The sequence below is a fragment of the Neoarthrinium moseri genome (assembly GCF_022829205.1).
Source record: "Neoarthrinium moseri strain CBS 164.80 chromosome Unknown scaffold7_Wmoseri_CBS_16480, whole genome shotgun sequence".
NCBI lineage: Eukaryota > Fungi > Ascomycota > Sordariomycetes > Amphisphaeriales > Apiosporaceae > Neoarthrinium > Neoarthrinium moseri.
The window spans coordinates 723,194-735,008 of record NW_026055121.1 but is presented as its reverse complement, the minus strand read 5'-3'; the positions used below and the strand labels follow the sequence as shown (position 1 = coordinate 735,008).

At 53.8% G+C, this 11,815-nt stretch overlaps 1 protein-coding gene across 1 annotated transcript; it reads left to right on the top strand.

Annotated features, from left to right (window-relative positions):
• Positions 1-6,467: 6,467 nt before the first annotated feature.
• On the top strand, positions 6,468-10,572 carry JN550_003172 (uncharacterized protein; the record flags this gene model as incomplete). The annotated part of the gene is made up of 4 exons (XM_049314546.1): positions 6,468-7,590; positions 7,649-7,720; positions 7,794-8,012; positions 8,078-10,572. 4 exons carry the CDS (start codon positions 6,468-6,470, stop codon positions 10,570-10,572), a joined length of 3,909 nt encoding a protein of 1,302 aa, XP_049175007.1.
• Positions 10,573-11,815: the final 1,243 nt, after the last annotated feature.

The following is an 11,815-nucleotide window of genomic DNA, read 5'->3' as shown; positions in this document are numbered from 1 at the left end:
CCTCTTCTGTGCAGCAAGGAAGATAATCAACGACAGTTTAGACAAGGGAACAAAAGAAAGGAAAGAGACCAACAATTGAAGCCGAGGACAAGAAGAGAGGGTTCGAAAACACTTGAAACAACTGCTGTTGATAGGCCCCTTGACACACAGAAGCCGTCGCAGAAGCTGCGCAAAGGGCAAAGCTCGGATCCCCAGGCTGCCTGATCCCTGAAATTGGGGAGACCCCTGGGCGAGGCTGGACTGCCAAGCGACGCCTCGATGGGTGATCGCCCGTTGGAGCGTTCCTGGATTCGCCTGGGCCCGATTGGCCGGTTGCGACGCTTCGCCGGGTCAGGGGTCAAAGGGGTCTTTCGCGGGGTATTTAGCGGGGGTGATGGGTGATGGAAGGGAGATCTCAGCCTGGCGATCTGTGCACAACGCTGAACATACCGACATTGACTGATCAGACCACGTCCGAAGTCCAATGGCGGATGTATGTCCATTCAATATGCCCGGCGGTGCGGGGATTGACTGCGGTATGTGCCATGGTTGTCTCTGCTCTCCAGTAGACGAAATTTGGCTTAGATGAGGAAATGAACTACCTACGGCGAAATTGGCGAGCACCAGCACCACCTCACCGCCAGCAGGGGAGCTCCCGTTTCAATGCGGAATAGACTATCGCTAACTTGGAGCATCCTGGTTCGCAAGCTAACCGTACGTTAGCCTTGCGTCTTCCCATCTTATCGGATGATGAGTGCGTGTGGTTGGCCTGTAGCAAACTGAGTGCACTGCTTGGCAAAGTCGCGCTGCCGGCCAGGAGGAGGCAGAGGCATGAATCTCCTGATGGCCCAGAAACTCAAGCTAGCCAATCACAGAGAAAGAATCATTGCATAGCATCGCATTTCCTGGAAGTCACCAAAGCCGCTGTATACCTAGTTACGACAGACTACACATCTGCCCAGTTATGGATTTTCGGTGGGGGTGAACATTAACGTAAGAGACACCCGGGAAATGGCTGAGACAGTTCCTCAAATGACAACAACAATGACGCCCTCGCGGTCCATGCAACTTCTGACATCAAAGCGCGACCATGAACCCCCCGAGAACGCCCAATTTCGTCAACGGAGCGATTGGCCCCAACCAGAAACGCGCCTACAGCATATTTAGCTGGGGATCGCTCGCGTGTTTAGATTGACTTGCACTGGCGCGCGATGTCGCCCGACTATACTGTAAGTGTATGGCGCTAAATACGGATTGATGCAGGACGCTACACCAATGCTACGACGTGCGTTGTCGACCTGTCAAGTAGTTCTGTCATTACCACATGGCGGGACGGAGTTATCACAGGTTGCCAGACCCCGGCAGCTTGCGTCACCGTTCATGTCTGAGGTTGACTTACCTGGCTCTGCCAACGATTTGATGGGAGGTCAATCAGTAATATTTGAAGAAGGAAGAGCTATTGGTGGACAATTTCACAAGTTGTACAGGGCCAGCCACTAGATCAAGCTATCGTCATATCGCTGCCAGATGAATAGCATACTCACCGGGTGCCCGGCAAAGTCAGATGGTACTTGCTTGCACGCTTCCGCCTATACATAATGCATCTTTGAGTTATCTGGTCGGTATACTTTACCTAGCCATCCGGCTCCGTTTCCCGTTTTACTCCAGAGGGCTACAACGTTTCGCCAATTACTTACAAGATGCCGCGAGGCTTGCATAGAATCATCCTTGGTCTTGCGGTACCTGAAAGGCTGCTGCGGTCAAAGTGATCCTGCCATCCGCAGCGGGACCACATGCACTAACGTAATGTCTTGGACCTAGCAGCATCCTGGAGGAGCGACGCTGTACTGATCTGAGGGTTTTCGGGCATGGCTGACTTACTAAGAGTGATTTGGATCTGCGGGGGAAAGTCACAAGTATCAAGTCACGCCGGATTCATTCCGATATACCAAACCGATGCCGGCTTCAGATTCGATGGGCGCAAAACTCAAATCTGTACCAGCATTGTATGGAACCGCATGGGCTGATGTGAGACCTATGTCAACCCGAACTAGAAGCTTTTAGGTTCTGTACAGCCTGGTGTTTGGGTCATATGTTGTGGAATGTGGCGACGATATGTGAGAAGCTGAGGATTGAGAAGAGAACGAGAACGGTTACTCAAGCTGAGTATGGTCGTGCCAACCATGAGAGTCTAAGATGGTTCTTGGTCATAGGGTGGAATCGAAGTCCTTCTTATAAATATGTCTTGTTAGTAGCATATTCCAACGGACCTATGGTAGCCTTGAATATGTTGATTGCGATGTTGGCACCTCATGTAATCAGGAACCCCATCGACAACTTGTGATCTGAAAGCTTGCCCATTGCAATGTCTCGACTATACGCCAGGAATCAGATTGAAGCAATCGTCACATCTCTTTTTCAAACCTGTGAGATCCCTAAAGGGCGAAGATTTGCGATTCCCTCAGCTGACGGGCTCGATTGGGAACGCATGACTATCCCCAAGCAGCTCTGGCATCGAGGCGGAGGGTGCGGCTCAGTAAGACCGGGTTTTGAGAAGTGTTCGTGGGGTAAAAGGATGACATGCCTTAAAATAGAAACATGTCGGCAATATCGTGTGGCTCAATACAAGTGCGCCGGCTCGTATAAGCCGCGGCGGTGACAGTTCATGAGCAAGTGCGGGATCAGGGCCGAAAACACAGGAATTCCGTGCACGGTATGAGTCTGTCCAGTCGCAACAAAGCTCGGCGTAGGCTACTGGCCAGTATATCACAGTCTATGAGTGGCCCGGGAAAATCCTAGGATGTCGCTTTTGGATAATGGGGCCACTGTCGTCAGCCCTCGCAATAAGCTGGAGGAGCCAATGCTTCCGGCCACTCAGCCAGGTTGGAGCCAAGGGCGGCAATCTAGGCGTTGAGGAGAGCCGTGCTGATACTGTGAAGCTCTCAGCTCTGACCTGTTACCAGCCCAACCTGCACGTCTGAGAAGAGGGGAACACGAGTTTCGTGGTATGTACTCAACTTGAGGCCCCCCTTGGAAGATCAAGATGCTTCTTACAGTAATTTCGGGCCGGACCGTGACGTTATGCCTACGGACAACAAACCTCTGTACGTATGGACGTATACGCGCATGCGACGGCCTAGGGCTTGGCAGCAGATGCAGAACCGGCTGAAGTGAGCTGAGTAAAGAAGTAGTTAGCTGTTTCTATACCAGCCCCTGAACGGGCTAACTCGAGATACCTTATGGAGACGCTGGTGAGCTGTCAAAGTACTCCAAGCTTAATCTCAACATTGAGAAACGATTGAAACAGATAGGAGCCGCTACAGGGCCCTGATCTAACACTGGACGACTTGTCGAAGGCATTAATTCCTGACTCCCGGGTGGCTGGCTGCGATGATGAATGAATGAATGCTGGCGTGAGATTGGTTTTTTGGAGTGCCCTAACGAGCTACACATGAATACAACCCGCCACAGTACAGGCGCCAGTACAGGTCAAATGAAGAGAACCGCGAAGATCAAATTAAGAACAAAGTTGCAAAACCAAGGCAATGGTGAGATCGAAGCATAAAGTCCTCAATACTATAGTCACTATAGTCCTTGGAAATATATCGATGCCATCGGACACAACCCGTGGAGGAGATCCCAGCTTTGGTATTGAGCTGCCTTTACCAGCGGCCCTGCAATGCGCCATGGCGGAGACAGGCACATGCGCTCTTTCCTTCGCCTCGCGCGTGCATGTAACAGTCCCGATTCCCGACGGAATGGGACGCCTAGCGCACAGTGTGCCCAGGTGGTCTCTTATGATGCAATAGATGCAGTAACTTGCTGCCCCTTTTGTCGGTGGTGAAAGGGTAGTCAGGAAGTGGGCTGACGACGAATTCTAGCCAATTTTGTCAGGTGGCATTTGTTCAATGGTGAAGGCGTCGCGCCCTGTCATGCTGTCAGGCTCTGTCGATCAAGGTGATCTGCTGAACAAAGGAACAGTGGCTGAAGTATAATACGCTGCGGTGGGATCACCATCATCTATCAGCCAGCCCTCTCTGCGAACCTGAGCACACCGGAGCTATGCGTGACAGAACTTGTAAACGGTAAACGGAGTACAGCTCACCACAGTGGTTAACTAGTGGCCGGTCTGGTGAGAGGCATGATGACGGTCTGCGACGTTCTCTGGCCCTCATGCTAATCTGCCCTGGCGCATTGTGCCCCACTGAGGGCGATGAACCCCGTAAAGTAGCTACCCAGGTATCCTTTCAGATGTCGCGCGCCGGGGGCGAGGGCTAGCCTAAGCCCTGTATTTCACGTAGTATGTGTGCAACATGCTGTGCCAGGGTATTGCCAGTCGATATTTGGCTTCCTCGTGTTTGAACGCCGGCCGGAAGTTGTTTGTCCCTTCCAATGGGCGCGGGTGTTGTGTATGGTTCCAGCTCTCGATCTGCACCACGCGGCTTCCATTGCATTGGCACTCTGACGTGCTCTGGGCCACGGGTGGGTGCCCGTGTAGAGAGTCTGAATGACGGTGCGGCTGCGGGATGAGGGCAACAGATCTCGTCCACCCCCTTCTGTTCTTGCAGATAGTCTCTCTCTAACTTGCCTTCCTGTACGCAATGTACCTACGGTGCCTGTTCCTAGGCTTAGCGAAGCCAGCCAGCCAGCCAGCCAGTCAGCCAGTCATCCAGTCATCCAGTCATCCAACCGCAACATGGGACGTGACCCCGACCTGAGCGCCGGTACACTTGCCCTCATTTGACCAAGGTTTTAACTTGAACCCCTGGACCTGGGGGACGGGAAACGGCAGGACAGCAGGCAACGGGTACTGGACGGCTATGATGATTACTGCGGGCGCCAAGCGCATACCAGATTGATGCGTCCACACTATTGCCATTTGCCTACTGCGCTACCTCCCCGGGGAACGTTGGACCATGAATAGAATATTAGGTACCTGTTAGCAATTTCATTTTGCAGAGTAAGCACGCAGGCTCATCTAAACGGAGAAGCTGAACAGAGCGGGGACTGGAAACACGAGAAAACAAGACGAGGCAGCACGAGGCACGAGGCAGCACGTTGGCTGGGGCGGTGGTGGACGGTGGATAACTTTTAGCAGCACATGGCAGTTCGCCGTCGGCAAGTCGTGCCCTGGGTACCCGGGGGGGACTGACCTCAGGCACGGACACGACACGCTCCTGTCCATCAATTGAGCCCCTTCAATTAGATGGCGTTGTATTTTGTGGATTGATTGATTGATTACATACGCGACGCTACCGGTCCCCTTCTCCTCCTAGTAGTTACCGCCCACCGCCCACCGCCTACCGCCTACCGCCTAGCACACAGCACGCACTACGCAACCACGCACCACGGCTAACCACCATCTACCTCGCTACTCCATACCTCCTCCTCCGTGGTGCCTCTGCTGGGTTCTTGGTCCTTGGTCCACTGGTCCTCTTTGCCTCTGTCTGCCCCCCCCGTCTCTCTGCTGCACACCACGGCTCGAGGCCCATCCAGGTAGTCTTGTTAGTCAGTCCGTCTCTCTGCCCCCCAAGTCGGTCGGTCTGCGACTTGGCGCTGCATCCTGATCTGCTCCACTGCCCTCTCAACTGCACCCTGCCGTCAGATCTTGGACTGCCAGACTCGCTCCTTCTTACCTCACTCCGGCCTCTTCCCCGTCTCGCCTCTTACATCGCCAGGCTGGCTGCATTTGCGACCGACTGCTGCTGCTCCTCCACCTCCTCCGCCGCCGCCTCCTTCTGCCGCTGCTGCTGGGACTGGGACTGGGACTGGGATTTCCGTTTACTCGCGCCGATACCCCCTCTTCTTTTGCCGGATCGTGTCCTCGCAGACACTCTCGCCCATCACGTCGACTCGTGGTGTGTGCATGCTTGTTCCAGTCGTTCTCTTCTTCTTCTTCTTCCGCCGCCAGAGATGCGGTAACGCCAAAAGCCCGTGGCCCCCCTTTTGAATGTTGCGAGAGTCTTTCGACAGACGAGCGTCGATAACCTCCCTTGCCGTCAGCGACGCGACTTTTTATATATAGTCCCGTACTCGTTATTATATCGATACCCGCGACCCAGTACCGGCCGCATCTTCCGCCCTGCAAAATCCGAATCGCAGCCTCTGGATCTAGCCTGCTCGTTGAACGCTTCTATCCTCGGTACCTCGCCCGAACGATCCCCGTTGTTCCCGGTTGTGCTCTCGCACCGGTCATCTGCTCGAGCTGGTCAGTTGGAACCGGTCAATCGCCTCCAGAAACTTCCAACACATCCACAGTTGCAATCACGAGCGCGGCCATCCTCCCCCCGCCCATCCGGACTTCGCTCCTCTCTGTGTTCGTCACTTGCTACGCCTCGCGGTCTGTTACCACGCACCGCCTCCGGCCGACGATCATAAGCATTTGGCTGTGCGGGCTCTCCTCGTGACACCCCAGGTCAGACAGCGCAGGTTTGACGGTATATCGACTTGACCCGCGTCGCCGGCCTTGACCACGGCGATCCTTTTTCATGGACGCCCGGCCGACCACGGCAGACTCGAAACATCATTACCCTCCGCACCTGCAACTTTGGAACCGTTCCATCTCTAGTCCGGCTGTTCCAAAGCTCAGTACCTTGAACCTGCACACGAGCGCCGTCTCGGTGTCCGTCACAGACACAACGACTACAGTGCGACCAGAACAGCAGCCGACGCAGTCAACGCAGACGCAACCGCAGCCGTCCTCCCCCTTTCCTACGCACATCGACCTCCTCCCCATCCTCTTCCCGCAGCAGTCTTCGCTGTACCACGCTCAACTCCTCCAGTACAATAAGCTCATCGCGCCGGCACGTGGACGCGGCGGGGGACTGCAGACGCCCCCCTTACCGCCGCTTCTGTCGACCCCGAACGTTCATACTGGCCCTCGATCACGATCTTCATCCAAAGTGTCTAACAAGGACGTGCCCCGCGCCAAACCCGGCACGCAAAATTGCCATGGGAATAGAGGCTCGCAGACCAATACAACGAGTAAAGGTGACAGAGCTGTTATAACAGCGAAGGATAAGATGCCTCCGTCCAAGAAGGGCACAGGACCGGATCCAGCCCATCCCCTTCCGTCTCGCCCGGCGCCAGTTTCGACCTCACCGGCAAGTCTCTCGGCCGCCGCCACGCAGCAGGCCCACTCAAACTCGGTCCCCTCAACTCCGCATCAGCATCCTAGGACGTTCTCGTTCGAGTCGAGAGAGCCATCCCCGAATGCGAACCAGGGGCATTCCCCTCGCTCTGCTTACTCGGAGACCAACGGCAACGTTCCATCCCTCAGACCATTACCACCGAGGATGGGTGGCTGCAAATACGAGACGGCTACGGCGAGCTATAGGCGGAGAATGGCATATAGTATAGGGGACGCCATGCTTGAAAAGTCGGATCTCACAAAGATATCGAATAAGATGACCGAGGATGACGAGAGGAAGCTGACCACAGACATGCGCGAGCTCTACGACCGGTTAAAGCCTACAAGCGCCGTGGAGGAGAAGCGACACAAACTGGTGCAGAAGCTGGAAAAAATCTTGAACGATGCCTGGCCCGGCTGCGATATTCGTGTCCATCTCTTTGGGTCATCTGGCAACAAGCTGTGCACAGATGACTCTGACGGTTTGTCTTTCTGACCGTGGATCATCTAGATACCCATTTTGGCTAACTGCTGTGCCAGTGGACATATGCATCACAACCCCGTGGACCGAGCTCGAGAAGGTCTGCAAACTTGCAGAGCTTCTTGCTAATAGTATGTCTAGCTCCCCCCCTTTCTCTCCACCCCTTGTCACCGCGGCGCGTATGTGTGCTAATATAATTTGCAGGTGGTATGCAAAAGGTTGTGTGTGTCAGTTCTGCCAAGGTCCCTATCGTCAAGATCTGGGATCCTGAATTACAGCTCGCCTGTGATATGAACGTCAACAACACGTTGGCCTTGGAGAATACACGGATGATACGGACTTACGTTGACATTGATGAGCGCGTAAGGCCGCTGGCCATGATCATCAAATACTGGACTCGCCGAAGGATTATCAACGATGCTGGTACGCTAGTCCACCCCTTCTCGCGTCTTGAATCTAGTGTCAGTCTAACCAAATCGTGCATATAGCATTCGGAGGTACTTTGAGCTCCTACACCTGGATATGTATGATTATTGCATTTCTTCAACTACGGCAGCCGCCCGTCGTTCCTGCACTGCACCAAAAGGCCCACCAAAAGTCAACACGAAAAGATGGAGACATTGCACCGTTCGCTGACGACCTGGACAAGCTGAGTGGCTTTGGATCGAAGAACAAGGCTACCTGGGGGGAGCTTCTCTTCCAATTCTTCCGCTATTATGCGCATGAGTTTAACTACAGCGATGATGCGATATCAGTCAGACTTGGCAAGGTCATGTCCAAGAGAGATAGAAAGAACTGGATACTTGCCACCAATAACCGCCTCTGCGTCGAAGAGCCTTTTAACACGATACGGAACCTCGGCAATACGGCGGACGATACTTCGTTCAGGGGGATTCACCAAGAGCTACGCCGCGCATTCGATTTGATTTCACAGGGCAAGCTGGAAGAGTGTTGCGAGCAGTATGTGTTTCCGAAGGAAGAAGAGAAGGCCACCATCTTCCAGAAGCCCACTCCTCGACCTGCGGTCCTGATGAGAAGTGCCTCGCAGCAGCACAACAATCGTGGAGGCCGTGGAGGTGCCAGGGGAGGAAGGCAACAAGGACAGTTCCGGAATAACAACAGCAACCATGGAAATAATCGCAGAGCTTCATCCAGCACACCATACGACAACAACGGGAACATAGCGTTTTACCAAGGCTATCCCTGGGTCACTCCAGACGGGACAATGTTTGTGGACATGAACCAACAGCTGTCGGCCCTGCAGCTGCAGCATGAGAATAACCTTCGATTGTTGCAGTACACCCAGAATCAGGCTCTGGTGCAGCAGCAGGCCCTTGCCCACGCTCAACGGATGCAAGGCAACCTCTCCCAGCCAGGAACGTCGACAGAGAGATCTAGGACAAACTCGATCGACAACCCCCCTCTGACTGCCCCGATTCGCCCGGAGATGTGGTACTGGCCACAATTCCAGGGCCAGCCCTACTTCGCAACACCTCAGAGCTTCACTTCCTATCCGTCGTCGCCGTCGACCAACCAGGCGAATGACCAACGTCGCAGCTCTCATAGATCAACAGCGCCGAACGAAGCTGGCGCAGCAGCGTCGGGTAGTTCCTTGCGATCTCAGTCGCAGCCTGCTTCTCGGCCCGTCCCTGTCGCACAGAGTATACCAGGGTACTCTGGGCAGAATTCTATGGCCAACGGCATTGCCACCGTACCCACAAGACAGCTTAATGGAAGGGCCATCCCCAGCTTCATGCCGGACGAGGTAAACGAACCCGATCAAGAGCCGAGCCCGAGTCATACACCACCGGGTGACGACAAGGCCTACGGCACCCACCTTGAACCTTCGAACAGCCCGGCACGTAGCGCCAGTAGCATTGCCGCCGGCGTGCCAGCCTTTGGGGATATTGGACTGCAAGCCTCGAGCCAGAGCAATCCAAGTCGGCGTCGATTATCATCCGATCTCCAGCAGTCAATTCTGGACCGAATTAAGCGAACATCACGGTCGCCATCTCCGCTAGGTCATAACAGGACTTACTCGGTAGGCACTGGTTCGGCCCCTTCAGCAGCATCGGCCACTTTGCCTCAGGGGAATAATCGTACCACGCAAGACAGCAAGCCCTTGGTTGTGAACGGGTCGGTTACTAAGCCGGGAAGCTCTACCTCGATGCGGCAGTCGTCAGTGAACGAGCCTGCAAGCTTTCCAATGCCTGCTTACGATAACCCGCTTTATATCAATCATCTGGTCAACGGAAACGGTGTTGAGGGCGATGCGCCAATATCCCAAATGTATTTGCCTGCAAAGTCCGATAACACTATTTCCGACCGCCCCCTCGTCGTAAACGGATCGAATAATGGGAGCAGCCCGACCAATCAATCTGTCCCTCGGTATGGAAGTGATGGTGGTGTCTTGCCAGCAAATGGAACTGCCGGAGGGCTCTGTTTTTCTCCGATTACAACAGTACCAGCTTCACGCAATTTCCCTCCGGCATTTCAGAGAGGGTTTGTACCGAGCTCACCTCATAGCCCGCTGATAGCCCAACTCGACCTGGCAACTGAGCGCATGCACTCAACAGACCCGCAACATCTCTCACCAATCACAGAGGCCACGCCGTCTCCAACCGCAAATCGTAAATTTGACCTTCCTACTACCGTTCCGCGAAACCGTCCCAGCAATTCGGTCGTCACATCAGGGCTCAGCAAGGGCACAAAGCCAGAGTTGAAGCCGAAGCAGAGATTGCCTGCTGATGCAGAGCCAGCCAAAACGGAAACAGCCCACGCGGCAAACTCGAAATCCAATGGGCCTGCTCGAGAAAATGGACACACCAGGGGCGCCAAGAGTGAGAGCGACAACAACATTTCGAGCGGCTGGCAGAAGATTGGCAAAAGCAGGAAAAAGGCCGTGGACGGGAAAAGCAAAGACAACTATTTCCCTCAGAGCGAGCAACTGCCCAAGAACGAATCTGAGAGGAAAGGAGGTTGAATGATGTGCCGAGAAGTTGTTGATTTCTGATGGAGTTCCACTTCTTGGATACGTGCCCGGAGCTTTAGCAGCTGCTCAAGCGTGCAACGCGATCGAATCTCAAACTTGAGATGTGTTGGTGCTATATTGGACAATCCATGTGGTCCAGGTTATCATGAGGATAGGATTTTGGACGTCGAGACACGTCTTGGGGAGTGCGAAGATGTACGTTGCGGGCCTTCATTTTCACGACGGAGTACGCGCATGATGTCTAGAGGGTTTTTGGTCCAGCGATTTGTTGTGCTCAGCTGTGGATGGTGAGCTTTCTTTGGATCCCGGCTACTTAAACATGTCTTCAGCCGCGTTCACCAATTTCTTTGGGGGGTGAAGTATTTGTTTCCTCGGTACATCAGCTAAGAACGCATGCATTGGCGCGCAGTCTGGAGTCTATCTGGCATTTATATCACAAGGGTTCTGGTTTCTTTACACCACCAAACTAGCCTTCGAAATGGTTCAACAGAAAAGGCCAACAAGGGTAGAGGCGGTGGCCCACCAAAAGTCGCGAGGATAGAGGATGCGGCACGGCATATTTCTAGGCGTAAGTGAAGCTACTCAGGCGAGCGTTGATGGCGCGAAATTCTTGCATCTTGATTGAGTACCAACGCCGCTATCAAAGAGCGGGTTCGGCGGTGCTGGCGCGCCTCCCTACGGAGCAAACGTTTAGACAGGGACGGAGTGACTTAACTGGCATACATCGGTTCACACAAGCACATGTATAGAATTTAGGACAGGGGTTAGGCGAAAAGATCAATAAAAGGCAAAAAAAGTATCAAAACGTACGCTCGACTTGTGTAATGAAGGGTGCCACTGGAGTTTTGGCTATGGTCAGCTTCGGCTTTCACTGCATCTCGCCCTCATCTGTGGTCTTGTTGGGCATTTCACCTCACCTCTTGACCTCGGGTATCCTCTACCCATTTCGCTATCAGTTTGATGCACTCTTCCCGCTGGCTCGGAAAGGGGCTGTAGCCAGTGGACCCGCTCAACTCGGAACCCCGGGTCGTGTTGATGAGGCCTCTTGTGATTCCAACGGCATGGCCTTTTTTCTTTTTTTTTCTTTTCTTTTCTTCTTTAAGCTGCAACTGATATTCAATGCCAACGGCCTCTAGTTTGATTAAGCAACGGACTTGTACACTTGTAGTGACGATGGTGGAGGCCGCAAAAAGCCGGGTGCTGGCAACAAGTCATATGCTCAGAGACAGTCTCG